Source organism: Misgurnus anguillicaudatus, chromosome 12 (genome assembly GCF_027580225.2).
Source record: "Misgurnus anguillicaudatus chromosome 12, ASM2758022v2, whole genome shotgun sequence".
Taxonomy (NCBI): domain Eukaryota; kingdom Metazoa; phylum Chordata; class Actinopteri; order Cypriniformes; family Cobitidae; genus Misgurnus; species Misgurnus anguillicaudatus.
Genome location: NC_073348.2, coordinates 35,917,034 through 35,940,893, shown reverse-complemented (window position 1 = coordinate 35,940,893; position 23,860 = coordinate 35,917,034). Strand labels below are relative to the sequence as shown.

The 23,860-nt window shown below is 38.6% G+C and overlaps 2 protein-coding genes and 2 pseudogenes across 2 annotated transcripts; all 4 read right to left on the bottom strand.

Moving 5' to 3' along the window:
* Positions 1-4,049: 4,049 nt before the first annotated feature.
* Positions 4,050-7,453, bottom strand: LOC141368911 (trace amine-associated receptor 13c-like; annotated as a pseudogene).
* A 1,911-nt stretch (positions 7,454-9,364) lies between these two features.
* LOC129447101 (trace amine-associated receptor 13c-like) lies at positions 9,365-10,501 on the bottom strand. The gene has a single exon (XM_055208694.2). It carries the CDS (start codon positions 10,373-10,375, stop codon positions 9,365-9,367), a length of 1,011 nt encoding a protein of 336 aa, XP_055064669.2. The 5' UTR covers positions 10,376-10,501.
* A 3,648-nt stretch (positions 10,502-14,149) lies between these two features.
* On the bottom strand, positions 14,150-15,159 carry LOC129446612 (trace amine-associated receptor 13c-like; annotated as a pseudogene).
* Positions 15,160-20,857: 5,698 nt separating this feature from the next.
* LOC129446152 (trace amine-associated receptor 13c-like) lies at positions 20,858-21,826 on the bottom strand. Its single transcript, XM_055207108.2, has one exon. The coding sequence runs from the start codon at positions 21,824-21,826 to the stop codon at positions 20,858-20,860; it is 969 nt and encodes a 322-aa protein (XP_055063083.2).
* Between the last annotated feature and the right edge of the window lie 2,034 nt (positions 21,827-23,860).

Genomic DNA, 23,860 nt, shown 5'->3' with positions numbered 1-23,860 from the left:
TAGTGACAGCAGTGACTGTTTACCATCACTCAAATGGCCACTCCATTAATTATGCAGAACTTTAAGACTTAATATAATCTAAACGGATGAGTTACAAAAATATTACCGCTCCCCCTCACAGTTGTCATGAAGGGCAAATTAGCTATACAGTTTTATCCTAGTCACCTAATTGTCCATCCTGGTTATGATGTGTAATCCTGTGGTCATTTAGGCCAGGTGTATGTGTGCCATTCAGAAGTGGACTTGTGTTACAGGTCGGGACGGACCATAGGTATCGTGAGTCACGCCCCTTCCTACGTTCCACCTTGAGGAGGTCCCAAGAATACCCCAACGGCCAGACAACACAAGGACAGGTAAGTACTGTTAAAACAATCTTTATTTAATTTACTTAAAAGGTAAGTGGGGAAGTGGGGAGGTAAAATCCAATCTCTCAGTCCGGAGAGTAACAGGTCGGAGCTGTCGAGGCCCTGTCACAACGAGCACACCGGTGAGTCTTTCTTATAGCCTTTTCTTCCTAGTTGTATCGTGATTCCCAGGTCCTAACTTGTCGCTTTTCTGTGTTACAGAGCAGTCCTTAGCCATTCCTTGGCCTCCTGAAGCAAGAGCAATGAAGCATTGAGTGTCACAGCGTCAAAGGTATGTACCTTACGCAGGTCCGACTGAGTATGACCGCTATAATTTCCCCAGGCAACCGGGTTTCCTCTTCTGTACAGGGCTGGTTACGGGCCTTTCCGCAGGAGGTATCCCAGACAGCTAGCGGTAGTTCTTACTGCAAACACACACACACAGGGTTATTGTACTAGGAAGTGGATCTTGCTTACAGGTAGGCACCCGCAGGTAAGTGGTTCTTCGAGCTTGGTACACAGGAGACGTATTCGGATGACGGCTTCCTGTAGTGGGGGGCTTTCAGGTAGGTATCCACAGGTAAGTACTTTCAGTATGTAATATTCAGGCAACGGCGCTATATGGTGGGGGCTTTCGGGTAGGTTTCCGCAGGTAAGTGACTTGCGGTATCTAATGTTCAGTGACGGTGCTCTATGGTGGGGGCTTACAGGTAGGTATCCACAGGTAAGTACTTTCAGTATGTAATATTCAGGCAACGGCGCTATATGGTGTGGGCTTTCAAGGTAAGTTTCCGCAGGTAAGCGACTTTTGGTACGTCACGTTCAGGCAATATCTCTCTATGGTGGACACTTACAGGTAGGTATCCATAGGTACGTAACTTTCAGTACGTGACGTTCAGGCAATATCACTCTATGGCGGGGGCTTACAGGTAGTTGCTCTCAGTATGTAGTACACAGGAGGCGACTTCGGACGACGACTCTCTACGATGGGGGCTTACAGGTAGGTATCAACAGGTAAGTGATTTTCAGTACATAGTACACAAAGGCGGTTTTGGGCGATGACTCTCTACGGTGGGGGCTTACAGATAGGTATCGACAGGTAAGTGATTTTCAGTACATAGCACACAAAGCCGGTTTCCAACTCACTGCTTTGTCTGAATATGAACAACGGGTTCTCAGCTTCGTACAGAGTGGGGGGGGGGGCAATGAAGAGACGACACTCACCAAGAGCGCCTTCCCTCTTCGAGTCTCTTTCTCACGCCGATGTCGAGACCTTCTACATCACTCTGCCCGGTTCACAGTAAGAGGAAGTTCAAGAATACTCACGGCCAACTAACAGCACCACTCCAGGTGGGTCTGTGTCGACAGCGGGTAAAACTGGCCTGTATCTTGATGAACTGGGGTCGTGACGCTTCCCTCTCCTCTCCTCTAATTCCACAGAGTAGGAGATCTAGACAGGGGCGCACTTTCCTGAAGAACTCCACAGTAGTCAATGCACACACACCATTCACTTCAAATCACAGATCTTTCTTTCTCACACTATCGTGTACGTTGCAGATTGTGCTCACCTCGTTACTTCCAGCGGGCGAGGGGTCAGAAGTTGAGAACGGAGAATAATGAAAAGGTGGCTCCTGCCGACGTAGCGTTCGTCTTTTCTCCTCAGGGTCTCCCCCTTCGGCCTCGGAGTAAGTGCAGAGAACGGGGACACGGCACAGCACTGCAATGCTCCAGTGTACACGCTTCAAAGACAAATTCTCACAAAGCACTTCACTCACTCAGTGGTTTTAAGGTCTGCACCGTACTTCTCCGACCGAAGACTCCTTCCTTCGGGGAACTCCAGAACACAGTACAGCAGGTAGGCCACAGTAGGCGTCACGGCCGCTTCCAGCTGCTTTCCCCTAATGGGGTTGTACTCGGCTCACCCACCGGTCCTTCCTACAGTGGGGCCGCTTTCACACAGCTTCACAACTTCAAAAAGGTCTCTAATACTCCGTATACAGGTAAGACATAAGGATCTGAATTAAGCATACAATGTACTCACAATGTCGAAGAACTTAATCTCACTTTCCTCTTTCTGTGGCAGCTACTCACACGGGTCCTGGCCGGACCAAGATGGCGTCTGTTGAACCCCGTGTCTTCCAACAGTATTCCTGGTAAGTAGTTTTCACTTCCTACAATCAGCACACATCGTCATAACATCTTCATTATCCACACTTCTACATCCAAACCTGTATTTAATTTGCCCCTTTTCCTTCTGTCACTTTACAACTCCAAAGTTCCACACGTCCTCCAACGCAATCTCCTTCTTCGCTTCGCCCCAAACGAACAGTTCGCCCCGCAGACTCAGCCGGAAAACAACAACTACTTCCTGTATTCTTGATGCCCTTTATATATTCCTCTTCCCGACCCGATGGTCCAATCATAGATCGCAACATTCGTGAACACACCTGTGAGTAATCCTGCCCAAATTTCGGTCTTGCGGGGTTCCCGGAAGTGGCGGGTGTTTAAAGAATAGCGTCCGGGCGGAACTGATCTTCGCTCACTTTTTGTTCCGCCCTTTCACAGAGTCACTCCGTGACACTTGCACACAGTGCTGATGTATGATAAAGGATGAAAATTCTGTCATAATTTACTCACTCTCATGTTGTTACAAACCTGTATTGTTCTTATGACCATAAAGGAAGATGTATTAAGGAATGTTTTAAACCCTGCCCCCCGATGCTATTGTGTATCGGTTATCTCACAGGCTGATGATAGGACAATCTCACAATGGGGCATATTGCACTAGACACTAGAAGAGGTAATGACTTTATGTGAGTAGATGTGATTAGTCCCTGAACTTGTGAAACACTTTGGTCAACTTCGGGTGTTTTTTTAAATGTGCTATAAAAATAAAAGTAAAGTTGTAGTGGACAAGCGTTAATGTGGAGCCCTGCATTATACATTATTATCAGTATGTGTATTCCCTTCGGACTAAGCAATATAACATTATGGATATGACATTGTATAACTTGAAATCGTCTCTGTTACGTATGTAACCCTCGTTCCCTAAAGGAACGGAGACGTGACGTCGTAGTGACTGACTTAAAGGGAAATAAATTTACAGAGATTGCCTTTATTAACAATATATTAAAAGATATGGTTATGTTTTTCTAAATCCCTTTTAATAGAGTCCAGACATCAGAAAAATATCAGTCTCTACTCATGTTTTCTACTTTAGATGAGGCATGAACCAGGTGCAATAATACCCAACAAATGAAGAAAGGATGTCTCTTTAAAGAACATTTCATGTTTATTTTATTTGAATTTTGTATGCGCATGAATGATGAAGGAGGAACGTTATGGACGTGACAATTCTGAAATTTGTACTTAACTCTGGATAAAATGCTTTAAAAACTTTAACAGAGACATAGCATGAATAATTAAACCACCAAAAATTGACATCTTAAATATCAGTATGGTTAAAAACTTTGGGTAAAATATTTACTTTTCATAAGGTTGACATTTGCATGAAAGTACCCAAACATTAACTTACACATTGCTAATGTAATTCTCTTCCATTGAACTATACATTTATTAGTAATATGGCAAACCACTCTTTTAAGCCCTGCCAAATGTAAGCGTAATATCTTGATTGATCGATTTGAACAATACTAGTAAATCTAGAACCTTAATAATTTTTATAATAAACAAAACCAGTAGAAGTTATGCTGGCATAAATATTTTGGATAGATTTAGGATGTGTTTAACTGACGTTCTAAACCAGGGGTAAAATATAGCATAGATGAGAGGATTCAGACCTGAATTAATATACATCATCCATAATATAAAATAGGCTATAGCAGAAGTAATTTTTGTGTTTGGTGTAAGAGTTAAGATAAATAAGGAATCCAGCAAAACAGATAAACCGTCACAATGATTCCTAATGTCAGAGCGGCTTTGCTCTCAGATTTCCTCCTCACTGAACCTTCTGTTAGATGTTTTCCACTCCTCATCAGAGAGTTTATAACTTTCACTTGTTTATATGCGACATAGAAGATTCTCAAATATAAACTTATAATGATGGTACAAGGAAACAGGAAAGACAGGAACAGGTAAGCAATTTTCCAGGCAACAGTAATTAAATTTATACATTCTCCATAACATATGTATTTTCTTTGTGAGGTATTGATAAGGACTGAAATGTTATAAGCTGAAGAGCAGAACCAGGAAACACAGATAGTAGTTATTGTTCTAGTCATTGTTATTTTCTGTGCGTACAGCAAAGGGTGACACACAGCCACATAACGGTCAACAGCTATTAAAACTAAATTACTCAGAGATGCAGAGAGGAGCAATCCTATGGTAATTAAAAACAGTGTACAGATAGTGTCTCCAAAGTACCAACATGTTTCAATCAACCTAATCGCCTCCAAGGGCATGACAATAAGTCCTACGAGCAGGTCGGCCACAGCCAGAGAGAGAATGAGCATGTTGGTTGGAGTGTGAAGCTTCTTGAAGTGATAGATGGAGATGATCACCAGAAGATTCATAAACACAGTCCATACTGACATCACTGAAAAAAACACATACATGATATTGTATTCATGTGTGGAGCGTTTTGTCTTGATGCATGATGAGTTAATGGCAGGAAAGCAGTATTGAGTCTTATGTTCTTCTGTCTTATAGGCCATGAGTAAAGTCTCCTCCTGTTAAAAAAATGAAATGATCTCCTTACTGTTCACCCATTTATACAGAATCTGAATCAGACTGACTCAACCCATTCACCTCCCACTTTGATGCAACATTGTTTTTCAATAGACATTTACATTTTCTTTTTTAGATGTTTGTAAATGATGAGCTCAGATGCAAAACCCTGTATTGCATTTTACATGTTTTTTTTGTAAATTAGCTTTTTTATCAGACTCTGAATAGATTCTGCCAAAAAAACTAAACTTTTCTGAACGGCCTGAGCCTGGAATCGCAAATTTGAAACAAAATAATCTGTTGAACGTATAATACAAGTTGGCATTTTGCATCTGAGCTCCTCAAACTGTGATGTATACACCCCCGGTGGTATCCAGCATGACCCTGGAGTTAACATATAAAAAAATAGATTTCGTAATAATTTTAATCATTTACAGTATGGTTTTGTTTTTTGTCATATTTCAATTTTAAAGAAGCTTTGTTTATCTTTAAAGGAAACACCACAGTTTTACAATATTTTACTATGTTCTTACCTCAACTTAAACAAATTAATACATCCCTATCTTTTTTCAGTGCGTGGTTATTATATTTGTTGGTACTTCCTAACCTCAAAATAGCTGGTAGAAATCTGAAAAAAGATAAACCAAATCTCGGGTCTTAGGAGTATATATATTAAAATGCTGAATTTTTCATCATATATCAATTTGTGTGAATACTATGTTTTTAGAAATAATTATTTTTTATAAGCACGTTATCTACAGCATAGCTGTGTCTGAGAGAAACAGATTATCTCAGACATGTTGTTTTATTGATCAATTATGCATTCACAGTTAAAAAACACAGCTAAAACAGATCATTAAAGTTTAGAACACTGCCTAAATGTAAGTCCCAAGTCATGCAACATAGATATTTCTCACAGCAGAATGAATAAAGCTGTTTTCTACAGGTACCTTACTTTCAATACTCTTTTTGCCTCAGTCGTAGTGAAAAGGTGTCTGGTTTTGTAACTCAATCTAGATTAATGCATCTGTTAATCCTCTGGGGTCCGACCATTTTAGGACACTGGCAGAGGTTCTGACATGGTCTTACATTTGGTCTTTTTTCAGTTGCTGTAACATAATAATGGCAAGTGTCTTATAACAAACTCAGCACAAACTGGGCTACAATATTATATGAGCTACATGTATGTACATGTTTGTATTTTTTGAGAGAAAAATGCATGTGCGTGGCTTTAGAAAAAAAGTGGCGTTTACATTTTTAAGTCACTGATATAAGTCCACAAAACCCATACTAAACATGTTTTCCCAAGACTTTTCTAAACAGAATCAAGTAGTCTAGAGTTTTCTCTTTAAAACGTTGTGAAAATCAATCTGCCTATTCATTCACATAAAACAATATATTGATTTAGAAATTGTAAGACACTTTTTGTTTAGAAGGGCAGTATGCGAGAAGGATTGATGGACAGCTGAAAAACAAAAGACGCATAATGAGCTGCATAATGGGCCTTTAGGCAGGAATGTGAGAGGGAACTACAGTAAAGAATGTAGAGGACAAAAGGAATATATACATGTTTGTTTGTGGTTTATTAAGAAGTTAACAATATAATCAAAATAGAAATGACGGCCAGTGGGATATTTTCAGTTTATTTGGAAACAAACTCTATTCAAAAACTTAACTTGTATAAACTAAGAAACTGATACACAACAGAGCTGCTCATGTTACCATATAACTTAATGTCCAAAAAGTGTGAATATGATTTTCCACTTCATAGTTTTGTACTGATAAGAGGGATGCAGACCTGTAAGAGAGTTATAAACAGCTGTTAGCATAAATTGTCCAAAGAAATACCACATAACTGATGGGTAAATATCACTGACAGCACTACATTCAGATAAACTATCATGTAGATAAACTAAATTCAGAACATCTCAGATACACATCGTCTAGCTTCTGTTGTTTTAATGCGTTTGCGCGTATGAACTTTAAAAACACATCGCATATGGCTTCTATGTGCGTGAGCTCGCATCTCCGCGTAAACACTGCAGCGCTCATAAAAACGGTGTTGCTTGTAAAGCGCATTGTATGGAATTGCGTTGCATGTAAACAATATATAGAATCATAATACAGCACACACTTAAAAGATCCTGCAGTGCAGCCTTACTCAAAGTTGCCATGAAGGATACGAAAGTGAATTTCTGTGTTAAACACTGTACGGCATGTAACAGTTATCCACCATTTCGTGACTTCACGCCTCCTCGTTTGTAAACAATGCAAAAATGTTTCAATCCAAAGCGTGCAGTCTGCTGAGGTCCCTTAGGCTGAACTGCACAAGCCATAAGCATATTACATGATAGCAAATATAAATGAGGATAAATGTCTTACAGTTACTTCAGGAATATATCCTCCTCCAGTGTGTCTTTCATTGTTCTTCTTCTTAGGTAATGTTAAATATAAAAGCTTCTCTTCATTAATGTCCAGACATAAATGAAGATATTCCTCACGTGTGTGTATAAAGTTTATCATCTAAACATGTGGTAAAAGCTTTAAATCTGATAAAACTTTACACTTTGTTTGTCATTGTTTGAACTGTTCGTCTGTTCATTACCATGTGAACAGCGGGTACCGCCTCTGGGCGTGACTGCATTAGAGATAATGTAGTCAGCCAGGAAAAACTGCACTGTCTTTTCTTCAATGCAGATTATATAAACAGGCAATATATGTTTTTGATTATAATTAGCTTGTTTATAAGTAGACATTTCAGGCTTTCTTTGGATATGTGTATCATGTTTGTGTGGCGAGTATTCACGGAGTTTCAACTGATTTTTCTAACGTGTTTTAAGAGACAGCTGGCGGAGACAGAAATGTCTAAATGCACACCCTGTTTATTTTCTTTATTTTACAAAAACACAAAGATCTGTTGTTATTTTGAATGTACACAAATGAAAGAAGACACTTCACTTTTTTAAATGATGTCAAACACGTAAGTGTTTGAGTATATAAAGTGATGGAGTATATAAAGTTGATTCTGCCATGATAAGGAGAAAACACGTCAAAACGTGGCGCCGCGTTTTTGGACCCCAGGGGGTTAAATGCCTTATTGTTAATTGCAGAAGCTAGCTCATTTACTTAAAGTTATTATGTGTTATTTAATAAATGTACACACAAGGGCACTGTTAACTCTTTTGCTGCTTTTGATTGCCAAGTATTTAAACCCACCCTTATTGGAATTTGACCTCTGCAGTCAATCTGGTTCGTGAGCACTTCGGTCATTTATTGATTGCATTATGAAACATGATTAATTTAATATTTATATACAAACAATAATTTTTAAATAAGTAAAATTTCTATATCAAGAGTTTTGTTGCAAAACGAGATAACTAAAGTTTTTTTTATTTTTCAGAAATCTTGTTTTTTGGTTGTGCATTCCAATTAATAACAATTCAACGGCAGTTTTGAAATAAATGTTAAAAACAGAGTTATCTCGTTTTGCCACGAAACTCTTCATATATTTTTTTTTACTAATGTTAGCTACCAATTAAATATATTTGTGATTAGGGTATGTAAGGTCAGGTAAAAGGTTGCTAAAGAGAAAGCAAACAAATAATTATTAAACTTGTCACAGTGAAAATCAAAGTCTGCTTTTAAACAGGATTCTTCATTGAAACACACAATATAGGCTTAAATGGTGAAAACGATACTGTTTTCCTTTAAAATAAGATAACACATGCAATATACTGTGGACTAAGCATCATAAAGCAGCAATTTTTCATTGTGCCCACATTAAGAAATGTAACTGTAGCTTGTGTTGACTATAGTTTGCATATGTTTTCTGGCACTGTATCATTTAAACCCATCTTTAAAAAAAAGTTAATCCATAAAAATAATCTGTGGTATAAAATCATTTTTGGTGTATTTATTTGTAAATGAATGTAAAATAAATCATAAAGGATTAAGTGTTCACATGTGTAATTCTTCTGCAGTCTATCTTTCAGTAAGGCTTATGGTTTAGATTAGCTTTATGCACATGCATATAAAACTAATTTTTCCATTTATAGGACATGACAAAATGCATATACAATAGAAATAACTGAAAATTGTCCTGACACACCAAAGTTTTGGGGTGTCATTGTGTGAGGTCTACTGAGACAGTGTGCAGATACTGTAAATGTGCAATCTCAACATTGGCAAATGCGACGAAAATGTCAGAGAAGTACCACATCTCTGGATTGCTTAAGAAAATAGCAGAATAAAAGAATGAAAAGTAGGCTTAAAAAGGTACATGAGTGTAATGGATACCCTATTTATTAAACTAAAATCAACCCTCCTTACAAAAATTATGACTGATTATCTGTAAAAATGTCTACGAGAGAGGATGCTGGTTGAAATATTTTAAGAGTTATAATGTGTTTAAATGACATTTTAAACCAGGGGTAGAATAAAGCATATATTAGAGGATTTACAGCAGAGTTTATATATAAAATCCATAATAAAACTAATGTGGTAGAAACCATTTCTGTGTTTTCTGATAGAGACAAAATGAAGTATGGAATCCAGCCAAGCAGATAAACTGTGACAATAAGTCCTAATGTCAGAGCTGCTTTGCCCTCAGATTTTCTTTTCAGTGAACCTTTCATTACATGTTTTCCACCCTTCAACAGAGAGTTTATAACTTTCACTTGCTGATGTGCGACATAGAAAATCCTCAAATATAAAGTTATAATTACAGTACAAGGAAACAGCAGGGACATGATCAGATCAGTGACTCTCCATGCATAGCTAACTGTAAAAGTACACTTACCATAACACATATCCATTTTTTGGAAATCATAATGTGTACTACTGCTCACAAGGGCAGTATTATAAGCTGTAGAGCAAAACCAGCAGATACAGATGCTCAATATGGTTTTAGCAGTAGTTATTTTCTGAGGGTACAGTAAAGGGTGACACACAGCCACATAGCGATCAACAGCAATTAAAATTAAATGACTAAGGGATGCTGAGGGGAGAAGTCCAATAACCACTAAATACAATCCACATAAATGGTCTCCAAAGTACCAACACGTCTCAATCAGTTTGATAGCATCCAAAGGCATGATAATAAGTCCAATGAGCAGGTCGACCACAGCCAGAGAGAGAATGAGCATGTTGGTTGGAGTGTGAAGCTTCTTGAAGTGAGAGATGGAGATGATCACCAGCAGATTCATAATCACAGTCCATGCTGACAGCAATGAAAAAAACACATACATGATATTGTATTCATGTGTGGCACGAATTGTCTTAATGCATGATGAGTTGAAGGCAGGAAAGCAGTATTGAGTCTCATGATCTTCTGTCTCATAGGCCATGAGTTCTTCAGTTTTGGAATTGTTTCTGTCTGGTTTTAGTCCTTTATAGTTATAGGGTCAGGCTTCCCAGCCCACACCACCCACTTCTCTGATACATGATGACGTGTTTTAAATTTTCTATGTGATTTATTTTGTGCTGTCTGGAAAAAAATTAAATTCTTTTCCTTTTTTTAAGAATGTTTCCCATAATTTTCAGAAGAGCGAGGTACCGTAAAGGTACAAATTTAGAAGACAGCATGCAGTTTCAGCTTTGGTTTTGGAGCATTGTAGTGATCGATCAATACTGATTTTTTTTTTTTTATGCTTATGTGGCCAATAACCGATATGTTGAACCGATTTTTAATTACTGTTATACTTCTGTTTGACACAAGTAGAACACTATTCAACTGAACAAACCCATATAATAATAACAATCACCCCCTTTATGCATACAAAGTAATAGAGGGGTCTGAAAGAGTGAAGAAAATATTAATTTAATGATTATTATCAGGAAAGTAACAAACAAAACCGCTTATATGTCATTGAATTTCTAAACTGGTATTTTATGTCACAATAATTAATATTTTGTTGGTATAGCTTATGAAATGGCTGTTGACAAAGTGCTGTTTATATATGCATTTACTCATGCGTTAACTGTATCAAACTGCGACAGCTCCCGGAGGTAATAAATAATTAATTAATATCCACAGACATTTATTAAGATGTTTATCATGAAATAATGTTTATCTGTAAATGTTAATATAACTTAGGGTAAATTGTGTTAAAAGTTAGCTACATGTGGTGGTTGTGCTTCAACCCGGTAAGTAAACAGCAATATAAATGTGATTTTATGAGGATAATTGTCACACACACACATGGAAATGCAGGCAGTCAAATGGTAAGTTTAACTAAGTTTATTGAAACACAGTTGTAATCAAATGGATAATGGTAAGCAGTATGATTGAGTTCTTCAGATGGGAACTTAGCTATGAATAATAGTGTCTCTGTGGTTGTAGATGAGTGGCGAGGATCCGAAGATGAAGATAAGGAATGGAACGAGGGGGCCGATGGCAACTAGGGAATGACAGGTAAGTCTTCGAGGTGAGTAGAGAGGTTTAGTCGTATCATCACTGACAAGACCAGACAAGGAGTGGCAGTGGGTGAACAGAATATAAAGGGTGAGTTAGAGCAAGTGGGTGGAGTGAATGAGGATGATGATGAAGGTGATGCAGTACCCCTCCTCCCGAGGCAGCTCTTGACAGCGATGGAAAGGGGAGAGTGCAGCGAGGACGGGATGGTCGGAGTGGAACTGAGTGAGAAGCGAGGTGTCCAAGATATCCTCACGGGGAACCCAAGAACGTTCCTTTGGACCGTAGTCCTTCCAGTTAACCAGATATTCTAGTCGGGGACCTCGTCGTCAGGAGTCCAAGATGATATGGACCCGGTAAATGGATTCGTCTTCTTCAGGAATGGGAGAAGGAGGTACGACTTCGGAGTTGGAGTCTGTGGGAGGAAGAGAAACTGGATCAGTGTAAGGCTTAAGGAGTGAAACGTGAAAGGATGGAGGGATTTTGTACTGAGGTGGTAAGTTGAGCCGGTAAGTGACTTTTTTCAGCTGCCTCTGGATGGTGAATGGGCCTAAGCAAAGGGACTCAGCTTACAACAAGGCTTGCGGAGGCATATGTCCCTGGTGGATAGCCATACCTTCTGACCGAGTTGGTATAGTAGAGTGTCAGAACGACTGTGATTGGCTTGTTCTTGGTGCCTCCGCACAGCCTGTTGGAGTTGTACGTAGGCCGAGTCCCAAACACCCTCGCTCTGATGGAACCAATGGGCGACAGCTGGAACCACTGAGGGCTCACCTGACCAGGGGTTGCTATCCCAGGAGACACTGAAAGGGAGTGAGGCCGATGGTAGATTGGTGTAGGGAGTTCTGGGCATATTCAGCCCAGGGGAGAAAGCGGCTCCAGCTGTCCTGGTGGCAGTTGGTGCGTAGGTATCGTCCAATCTCCTGGATGTTATGCTAAGCCTGGCCGTTGGTTTGAGGGTGGGATCCTGACTCACAGTTACTCCTAGGGGGTTTGAAGGAGGCGCACCACACCTTTTATATGAACTGAGGTCCCCGATTCAGAAACTATCCTCAGGAATACCAATATTTCAAAAAACATGATTGAAGAGGGCCAGAGCAGCCTCAAATGTGGTAGGGAGTTTGGGCAGAGGAATTAGTTTGCATCCCTTGGAGAATCAGTCAACAATGACTAGAATGCAGGTATTATTTTGGGATTTGGGCAGGTCTGTCTCAAAGTCAAAGCCTAGGTGTGACCAGGGCCGCTGAGGTATGGGAAGAGGGACCAATTTCCTGATGGCGCAGACTGAGCAACCCTTGACATACCGTGAAACATCCTGAGAGAGGGAAAGCCACCAATACAGATGACTAAGGATCAAGTAGTTTATTATCTGCTGTTTACTTCACTACTCTTAAATGCTACACCACATAAATAAACATTGTCATGGTTTATTTATGATTTAATAAAATGCAAGATTCATTATATTTTAAAATATAAACTTAACATATTTTATCAATAGTCAAAAGTCTAGCATGGGCTTAATTGGTACCTTTTAATAAGCCCACATCACAATTGATTTAACAATATTTTTAAAAGTATGATTTCAATAAATGTATTTAGTGACCGGGACATTGCTACCAAAAAAGTTCATTTGGTCTCCCATCCCTGATAAGAATTCATCTTCTTGCTGAGAACAATGATAAACATTAGCAGACATCTCTTTTATACTGTATTGGTGCTACACAGTGTGTAATTTGTAGGCCTATTTAAATATAGTTGTTATTAAGGTATGTAAGGCAGGGTAAAAGGTTAGTAAGGTAAAAGCACATAAAAACCTGTTAAACACTTTAACAGTGAATATAATCAAAGTTTGTAATTAAACAGGATTCCTCATTGAAACACAAAAGATGAGCCTAACTGGTGAATCCGCAAGGCAAGAGGAAAAGAGGTCGTCCCAGAATAACCTGGAGAAGGGAGCTGGAGGCAGACATCAAAAAGAGTGGTCAAAATTGGGGACAGTTGGAAAGACTGGCCAAGGACCGAGACGCCTGGAGAGACTTTGTTTGTGGCCTATGTCCCAGACGAGACGACAGGCTATGATGATGATGATGATAACTGGTGAAAAGGATACTGTTTTTCTTTTAATATACAAGATGTTTACAAACGCATGCAATATATTGTGGACTAGGCATCATAAAGTAGTAATTTTCATTGTGCCCACATCAAGAAATGTTAAAGGTTAATGTAGCTTGTGTTTGCTATAGTTTGCATGTGTTTTGTGGCACTGTACCATTTAAACCCATTTTTTTTATATTTATGAAAATAAACTGCTGGATAAAATTATTTATGGTTTATTTATTTGTAAAGTAATGTAAAATAAATCACAAAACATTTAGTGGTCACATGCCTAATTCTTTTGCAGTCTATCTTTCAGTAAGGCCTGGTTTGACCTTTAGATTATCTTTGTGCACAATCTAAAATGATAAAGAACTATAACAAAAAAAAATAAATACATGTATCTCTTACTTGACACATTATCAATGCATACAAAAAATGACTGAAAATTGTGACTGACTGAAATGTGTTCATTTCTGAAGGGCCCTGATACACCAAAGTTTTTGGGTGTCTTTGTGTGAGATCTACTGAGACAGTGTGCACATAAATGTAATTGGCATGCAACGAAAATGTCAGGGAAGTTACATGTTATAAAATTAAACTAAAACAAAAATTATGACTGATAATCTGTAAAAATGTCTACGAGAGAGGATGCTTGTTGAAATATTTTAAGAGTTATGATGAGTTTAACTGACATTTTAAACCAGGGGTAGAATAAAGCATAGATTATAGGATTTACAGCAGAGCTTATATATACAATCCATAATAAAACAAATGCGATAGAAATATTTCTGTGTTTTCTGATAGAGACAAAATGAAGTATGGAATATAGCAAAGCAGATAAACTGTGACAATAAGTCCTAATGTCAGAGCCGCTTTGCCCTCAGATTTTCTCTTCAGTGAACCTTTCATTACATGTTTTCCACCCTTAAACAGAGAGTTTATAACTTTCACTTGCTTATGTGCAACATAGAAAATCCTCATATATAAAGTTATGATTACAGTACAAGGAAAAAGCAAGGACATGATCAGATCAGTGACTCTCCATGCATAGCTTATTGTTAAAGTACACTTTCCATAACACATATCCATTTTGGTTAAGTCAGATTGTTTACTGCTGCTCTCAAGGGCAATATTATAAGCTGTAGAACAAAACCAGCAGATACAGATGCTCATTATGGTTTTAGCCGTAGTTATTGTTCGCGGGTAATGCAAAGGGTGACACACAGCCACATAGCGATCAACAGCGATTAAAATTAAATGACTAAGTGATGCTGAGGGGAGCAGTCCAATGACCACTAAATAAAATTCACACAAATTATCTCCAAAGTACCAACACGTCTCAATCAGTTTGATGGCCTCCAAGGGCAAGATAATAAGTCCAATGAGCAGGTCAGCCACTGCCAGAGGGAGAATGAGCATGTTGGTTGGAGTGTGAAGCTTCTTGAAGTGAGAGATGGAGATGATCACCAGCAGATTCAGAAACACAGTCCATAATGACAGCACTGAAAAAAACACATACATGATATTGTATTCATGTGTGGCACGTATTGTCCTGATGCATGATGAGTTAATGGCAGGAAAGCAGTATTGAGTCTCATGATCTTCTGTCTTATACGCCATGAGTTCTTCTGTTTGGGATTTGTTTCTGTCTGGTTTTAGTCCTTTATAGTTATAGGATCAGGCTTCCCAGCCCACACTACCACCCACTCTTCTGATACATGATGACGTGTTTTGTATTTCCTTTGTGGTTTATTTTATGCTTTCTGAAAAAAGTAAATTTTCTGCCTTTTTAAAAAAAATCTCTCATATTGTTCAGAACATTGAGGTGCTGTAAAAGTGCAAATTTAGAAGTCAGAATGTAGATTCAGCTTTGGTTATACAGCATTGATTGATACATACATTACAGAAAGGGTTTCAAACAAACTTTTTTTTTACTAAGAGCATTGTAGCCCCTGACTGAATTTTAGGAGCACAAGCTGAAAATGTAGGGGCACACCTTGAATTAGCCACTTAAAGCAATTATTCGCATTTTTCCCAAAATTCATTTCCTCTATATGCATTTGTTGCACATATTATTTATTATAATGCACAATTGATCAAACTTTCAGATTATTAAGTTATAAACTAACTAAGCATACAACCTCTGTGACTAATTCTAGGCATAATATTAACAAAAATATCATATCAGAGCATATCAGCAAAATATACAGTAGATTTTTTATTGACTTAACCTGTGCTGATGGGTCAGTAGCTAATAAATACAATTTGGCATGCACGATAGTGGGGGAAACTTGCATTGCAATGTTAGGTTTTTCTGTGATTTACTGTATATTGCAATATGAGAAATACTGGATGACTTCACCAGATGACTTATAAAAACTCAATTTTTGTATAGCTCACTTGATTTCTCACAGACATCTGTAATTTTCTTCTTCTGTGTAAAACCTTTCTTATATAGCGTGCCACTGGAAAAGGGGTCCAAAATAGTGTTTCTTTTGAAAAACATGCTCTGTATGTTATGCAATGTGACTTTGTGATATATGTCGAACGTCAAGAGACCAAACCGGAAAACTGGGTTGATCACTTCCGATTATCAGCATGTGCTCTAACTTGTTATTGTTCTTCATAGGATTATTTGTGTTATGTTCTTTTTTCTTTTTTTTATCTGAATGTATGTCAGAAGAAAATGCCTTTGTCAAAAGCTATATTGTATCAAAAAAGTTAATACATTTTCTTTGACTTTTTTTTAAAGATGTTAACAAGCATACCCAATGGACATCAGTTATTCTCATCTTTGATAGCTCCTGAAAGCTTCATGTATGAAAACAGCACCATGTCAAAGTAGAGCAGAACCGGAAGCAATATACTATGGTTAACAGAAACACGGAAGTAAGTTGCGCACACACCCAATTGAAGATTAACTATATATAAAACTATATATTGTGCAGCCCACTAGCATAGCCAGGATTCACAATATAGGTGGGCCCAGAGAAAATAAGGTGGGCCTAGCCTAAATGCATCTATTATCAAAACATACCAACACACAACTATGTCACAGGTCGGGGTGGACCCAGATGTTAATAAGGTCACGCCCCTTTTTCCACCTCGAGGAGGTTTCCAAAGCCACCCCAATGACCAGACACACAAGGTAAGAGTAATATTAAAATACACTTTATTTAATTTATTTAAAAAATAAATAGGGGAGGGGAAAAGGGGAACTTAAAATAACAGCCTCTTCAGGTTCTCTTTCCCTTCACAGGCTGCGGGCTCTCCACTTGGGACAACATACAATGAGTACGGTACAGACAGAATTCTTCTCGTTTCATTTGCTTTCTCTCTCTCTCCACAGGCTGCGGGCTCTCCGCTGGATACAACGTACAATAAGTACGGGATGAACACAGTTTCTCCTCGTGTCATTCACTCTCTCTCTCTCTCTTTCTCTACAGGCGGTGGGACAACTGATCTCCTCGATATGCCAGATGGGGTTACACGGTTCCAATGTGGCGTCGGGGGCGGACCCTCTCAACGATCTCGGCAGTTACAGAGGGGGAAACGTCGTACTGTCTCACCGGGCCGAGCGCTGCCCTCTCCTCGCCACTCGGCGATCGAACACCGGACAGGGGCGCCCCTTTGAAGAGACCTTGGGACAGACGGGATTTGCTACACCTCCCTCCCTCTGCAACGGTAAGTATTATACAGGTGAAGGTATCAACAACAGTAACCCTTGGTCGTACTCACACAACCGTTAGTACTCCAGCTCTTCACCGCCACTCCTTAATCCACTCGGATGTCAAGAAAGGAACCGTTCTGGGCACCACACTGTTACTATACGCCTGGAGCGTGCTCACAACATATACTGAATGGTCACACTGGGACCGGCGGCCTCTTTGTTCTCCCTCGGCGAGGCGTACGAGGGCGGGGGTTTTCTCTGACAAGACACACAGCAATGCACAGCACCACGTCGAAAGTGAAAGTTCCACAGCACAAAGACTCACCCACCGCACTCAAGTGTACACTTAGGACACCCGCCTTCCTCCACTCCGCTGGGGTTTGCTCGGCGATGATTAACACGGCCCAGTCTGTGGATGGGTCGCTATGAGTCGCCCCAGCCAATATTCCTTCGGCTCACCCACCACACTAGCTTAGGGGTAGGGCCGTCCTCTTTTCCTTGGAGGTATTTGCTATAAAGACAGGTTAGTATGAAGTGCTTCTTCAATCTCAATATCTATACTCACAACTACTGTAAGCTTCGTTCTGATATCATCCTTCTTGGTTCACACAGGCAAATCGACTCCAGCCATACAAACGGGACGTCTCTTCTCCCAACAGGGTTACACAGCAAATTCCTACGCCACAATATCTGTAATGCATGTACACACTCACGCTAACTCCGTTTTCTCTTCTTTGTTTTGTTTCAGTTTCCAGCACTCTCCGTTCGTTCTCCAACCCTTAAGGTTTACGAAGTCTACACAGCCACGCCAGCTTCAGCCTGAGAGAGATAAACAGCCCACAACAAGTACACCGGACAAGTACAGCAACTGCACATCAACACTGCACACCAACAACGCTTTGGGGTGCTCCTTTAATCGATCCACAGCATGCCTTTCTTTCGCCTCCTGTGGCTCTGTCCTCTTTCCGCTCGCTTCCCAGCGCAGCCCGGATCAACAGAGCCTTCGGGCTCTTCAAAAGGTGCGTGTCTTTACTCTGCCCTTGGCAAAGGAGCTTTTCCCGTGTCAATCGCCCTTTCTTGTATTTCCTGCAGAGCTATTTATTGTGTGTCATCCTCACCCAGCCTCCAATCACAATCTGCTTCTTTTGATTTGTTTCACCTGTGGCTCGTAAGGTCCCGATTGCGTTGCCCTGGAAACCAGCAAGTGAAAGAGTGTGTCGTCGAATGGGGCCTGGGCGGAAACCATCTTCGGGCGGAACCAATCTCTGCCGCTACAATAGTCACCCTGTGACAACTACACCTGCTTCAATAAATCACAGTTTCATTAGAACAAAAGCATGTATGTCATCATAAGCCTAGCATTAGCATGGCGGCCACAGTACACACACGCAAAACTACACAACTACATAACTTTAGTAAGCTACTCTGTTTATTTAACATACCTATAGTACTATATACATACTTTTATCATTTACACATTTCTCGTCTTTTATCCAGTTTTCCCGACATGGGCACATTCTGTCTCAGAGATTTTTTCTCTCATTTTAGAAGTTAAACCAACTGTTTCTCTATCTTTCATCTCTACAACATCTACATCTTGTTTTCTACCTGTTATCTTCATATTTAAATGCATGTAGTCAGTCTGATCTAAAATTAATTTCTTAATTTAATCAGAGGAATAAGGCAGGATTTTAATCACAGTAATATAAATTTGTCCTCTTGGTTATTTACTCCTATACTGTCAGGATCAAGATAAAAATAACCTTCTGAGAAATCAATTACAGTAAACTCTGAAGATCAATTAAATTTGTTATACTGTGTTGTTCAAAATGTGTCAAAATTCATCTAATCCACCAAAGCATCATTAAAAGTGTGAAACAAAATCACATGTAAGTAGATTGACAGACTGATGCAATAGTGGCTCTTCATGAAGGCCAGTGTCATGTCTTGCCCGTTCATGTGAGAAATGTTCAGTTAGCCAATAGTCAATAATGCAGATAAAATAATTGGAAATAATTAATCAACTACTCTGTGTTTATAAAAGAGGATCAATGCAAAAGTCATTCTGCACTTTCTTTGAGATCACCGAAAGGCACTGTATGGTCACGCGCTTCACATTTATTCTGCACCAGTGAAGCAGATTTATGCTTTATATGTATGTTAAACATTTACAAATTCATAAGTGAATGATCAGAAGTAATTGGGACAAAAGTTTCATCATCACTCCACTACAGCAAGTACGAGCAGATATAAACACATCACAAAAACTTAAAATCTCTAGCTGCAACAAATGCTAAATACAGTTTTAAAATATATTTAATTACACAACAGTATCCATATACATATAATCAAGTATCCAAGCCATGTGAATCATCATGTAATGTCCTTTCCACGTGTTTCGAATTATAAACTCAACATCCACGGCTCATGAGAAATAATTATCCATCTGAATAGGGCTTATAAAAGACATTTTCATGGAATGGTATCAATGGGTCACATTCACTAAGCATGTGTACGCACATTTCACGCACAAATTTGAGCGTACGCATGCTTAGTTAAACAAACAAAAAAAAGTTCATACAAAAAGTTGTTCTTACATTTTTGGATTCATTTAGAAGAAATTTTAGTGTGAAAGTTTTTGTTAAATCATGATTTGTTTGTTAAAAGGTCCTTACGCACATTTCATGCACAAATTCATGCATATGCATGCTAAGTGAATGAAACCCATTGTGCCTGTAGTAATTGTGCATGTATGCTTGTTTTATTTATAACTGCAGTGTTGATTCTGATGTATTTAATATAAAAAATCTTACTTATGTTATGAGTACTTATGTTGTTTTTTATTACCTTTACAGATTTAACCTATAATTTCTATGTTTCGCCTGCAGTTTCCATAAGCATTTACACAGTTGGCAGATGTTTTTATCCAAAGGAACTTACAGTGCAGAACAAGCTACATTATACATTATTATCAGTATGTGTGTTGCCTTAGTTCGAACCAAGCAATCCTACTATTATGGATGTGACATTTGTATTCAAAAGTTGAAATATACATTTACAGAGAATGCATTTATTATATATTGAACCATCAGTTTTTTTCTAAAGCTTTGTGGAAGTGACAAAAAACGGAAATACGCTTTTGGGAGACATGTTACTTTGTGGGAATTCGGTGAATTCAAAGAGAGCAGATGCAATTATACCCAGCAAATGAAGAAAGGATTGCCTTTTATTTTATTTTGTACGTGCATTAATGAGAAAAAAAGCAACATTATGCACATGACCATTCTAAAATTTACACTTACTTATCTATGGAAAATATTTTTAAAAAATCTTTTAAGATGAGATGTTTCATGTGTAATAAAACCAACAATATTGGCATCTGAAATTTCAGTATGGTTGAAAACTTTGTTTTTATAATAAGGTTGACATTTGCATGGGAGTGCCCAACTCTCTATGCATTACTAATACAATGCTCTACCACTGAACTCTTTTAAGCCCGTGCCAAATGTAAGCGTAATATCTTGATTTGAACTCCACTGACCGATTGAACAATGATAGTAAATCCAGACACTTTATTATTATTATTATTATTATTATTATTATTATTATTATTATTATTATTATTATTATAAACAGAACCAGTAGAAGTTATGCTGGCTTAAATATTTTGGATAGATTTAGGATGTGTTTAACTGACGTTCTAAACCACGGGTAAAATATAGCATAGATGAGTGGATTCAGAGCTGAATTAATATACACCATCCATAACATAAAATAGGCTATAACAGAAGTCAGTCTTGTGTTTGGAGTTAGAGTTAAGATATAATAGGGAATCCAGCAAAACAGATAAACTGTCACAATGATTCCTAATGTCAGAGCGGCTTTACTCTCAGATTTCCTCCTCACTGAACCTTCTGTTAGATGTTTTCCACTCCTCATCAGAGAGTTTATAACTTTCACTTGTTGATGTGCGACATAAAAGATTCTCAAATATAAAGTTATAATGAGAGAACAAGGAAGCAGGAAAAACAGGAACAGGTCGATGACTGTCCAGGCAAAAACTATGATAACTGTACATTCTCCATAACACGTGTATTTACTTTGTGATGTAGTTATAATAACTGAAATGTTATAAGCTGAAGAGTAGAACCAGGAAGCACAGATAATAATTATTGTTCTAGTTGTTGTTATTTTCTGTGGGTACAGCAGAGGGTGACACACAGCCACATAACGGTCAACAGCTATTAAAACTAAATTACTCAGAGATGTATTGAGGAGCAATCCTACAATAAATAAAAACAATCTACAGATAGTGTCTTTGAAGTACCAACATGTTTCAATCAACCTAATTGCCTCCAAGGGCATGATAATAAGTCCTACGAGCAGGTCGGTCACAGCCAGAGAGAAAATGAGCATGTTGGTTGGAGTGTGAAGCTTCTTGAAGTGAGAGATGGAGATGATCACCAGCAGATTTAGAAACACAGTCCATACTGACAGCAATGAAAAAAACACATACATGATATTGTATTCATGTCTGGAGCGTTTTGTCTTGATGCATGAAGAGTTAATGGCAGGAAAGCAGTATTGAGTCTCATGATCTTCTGTCTCATAGGCCATGAGTAAAGTCTCATCATGTTAAGAGTTTGATCTGATCTCTTTACTGTTGTTTCATTTATACAGTATCTGAATCAGACCGACCAACCCATTCACCACCCACTCTGATGCAACATTGTTTTTCACTGGATATTTTTTTTTTTAATTTTCCTTTTTAGATGTTTGTAAATGATGAGCTCAGATAAATTAGCTTTTTTAATATATGAATTCTGCAAACAAAACAGTATTTCTGAATGGCCTGAGGCCGGGATTACTTGAATTTGAACCAGAAATATAATGCGTGCTGAGAGCATCTGGTTAATATTATTATCTAATTTTTGACCAAGTTTAGCAGGTTTTGCATCTATCTGCCATTTTTCACTATAAGAAACATAATGCATACTAGTTCTCAAACTCAGATTTTCTCAGCTCCAGTCTGGCTGCCTGCCTGTTTTTCCATGTTTTTTCCATTTATCATCCATCTGGACTCCATTTCCCATAATCCTCCACATCCCCTTACCTGCCTATTGTCTGATACCCTCCTCACTTGTCATCCGTTACCCTCATCAGCTCCCCTATATTCTGTCTGTTTTTCCTATTGTTTTCCAGTCTCGTTTATGTTTATAATGTTTATTGTGTTATTCCTAGCGGTACATTTTTTTTAAGTTTATGGTTTTTAGATATTGCTCGTCTCTTTTATCTCCTTTGTCCTTCACCACATTGAACGTGACAGAAGACCGTACCTGAACATGTTATCTTCATAGCATCACCTGCTCTTCCACCTCCACCAAGATTGTCGGACTATGGAGATGTATGTGGAGTATTTTTACAACTTTGCCCATCAGGTAAGTTGGGGCGATGCCATGCTCAATCTTGGTTTTCAGGGGGGACTTGATGATTTTTTGTTTCTTCTTTTGTCACCAGATCATGATAGATTGCCCCTAGTCAATGTCCTTAATTTTGTCCTCCAATTGAATGGCTGTAATTTGGAGGTTAATATTTCTAATGAGGACATATTAATTAATCATCCATTCCTATTTTGAAAACCAGAGCAGTACTCCAACTCAGCCAAAATCTGTTCTTGATACCTCTACAAATCCTGATTTCGTGATTATCCCACCTGAGTTCTTTGTGAAATGTATTTACTTTAGACCATTGGTCTCAGCTCGCTGGGTGAATGTATTATATTCATTTATGCTTACCCTTTGCTACCTTGCCAGTGAGCTCTGAGGGCTAGATAGCCGGACCGTCATGCGGATTATGATCCCTTTTACAGGCCCGGGGTGGGTAATCGGGAGAACCGGGAGAATTCCCGTTGGGCCACTTCACTTTTGGGCCGGTCGAGTTTTTTTTTTTTTGCATTTGTCACGTTAGTGAGTCTATCTTCTCTTAAATTACACTTCACACGTTTCGCGTTGACAGCGCGCAGCCTCTGCATGGGTTGTACCATGTGAGGGAGTTTTCCCCTCCCCTCCCATAGAGTTGGTTCGGTCCATAGCACGTCCCAGAAAACTTTTGTCCCGTAGGCTGGGCCGGCCCTACCATAACAATTATAGTAGGAGGACGTAAAAACAGGTTGAAGAAAAAATCCATTGGAGGAGGATGCTGCCAAATGTGCCAAACTTACAGATTTATTTTCAAGAGGACAAACAAAAGTGACAACAACAGGTAACGTAAGGAGAAATAAGCCTAGTAATGATTAGCATTAGCAACGTAATTATTCGGCTAATGCCGTTTTCAAACTATTTACAAGACAATTTTTTTTTTGTTAAAATATTAGCCTTTTGTGTATACATGGCGATTCATAGACTTTGCAAATATTATGCAAGCAGCTTCTGAGCAGTAGATAAGCCAGTTCCTCGCTGAAAATGAGGAGGCCATGAGAAAACAATATGAATTAAAGTTATTTAACCCTCAGGTTGTGTTCAGAACCCTATAACACCTTTTGTGTTCCCAGTCAAAAATATCCAGCCGAATAAAAGCTTATAAATCACTTGTTATGCTATATATTTACCCAATATTGGATTCATTTTTTTTGTCAAATTGTTTTCTTTTTTA

Bases quoted from the DNA above. Each gene is read 5' to 3' on its own strand.
- LOC129447101 (XM_055208694.2), bottom strand. From the start codon at position 10,375: ATGGCCTATGAGACAGAAGATCATGAGACTCAATACTGCTTTCCTGCC.
- LOC129446152 (XM_055207108.2), bottom strand. From the start codon at position 21,826: ATGGCCTATGAGACAGAAGATCATGAGACTCAATACTGCTTTCCTGCC.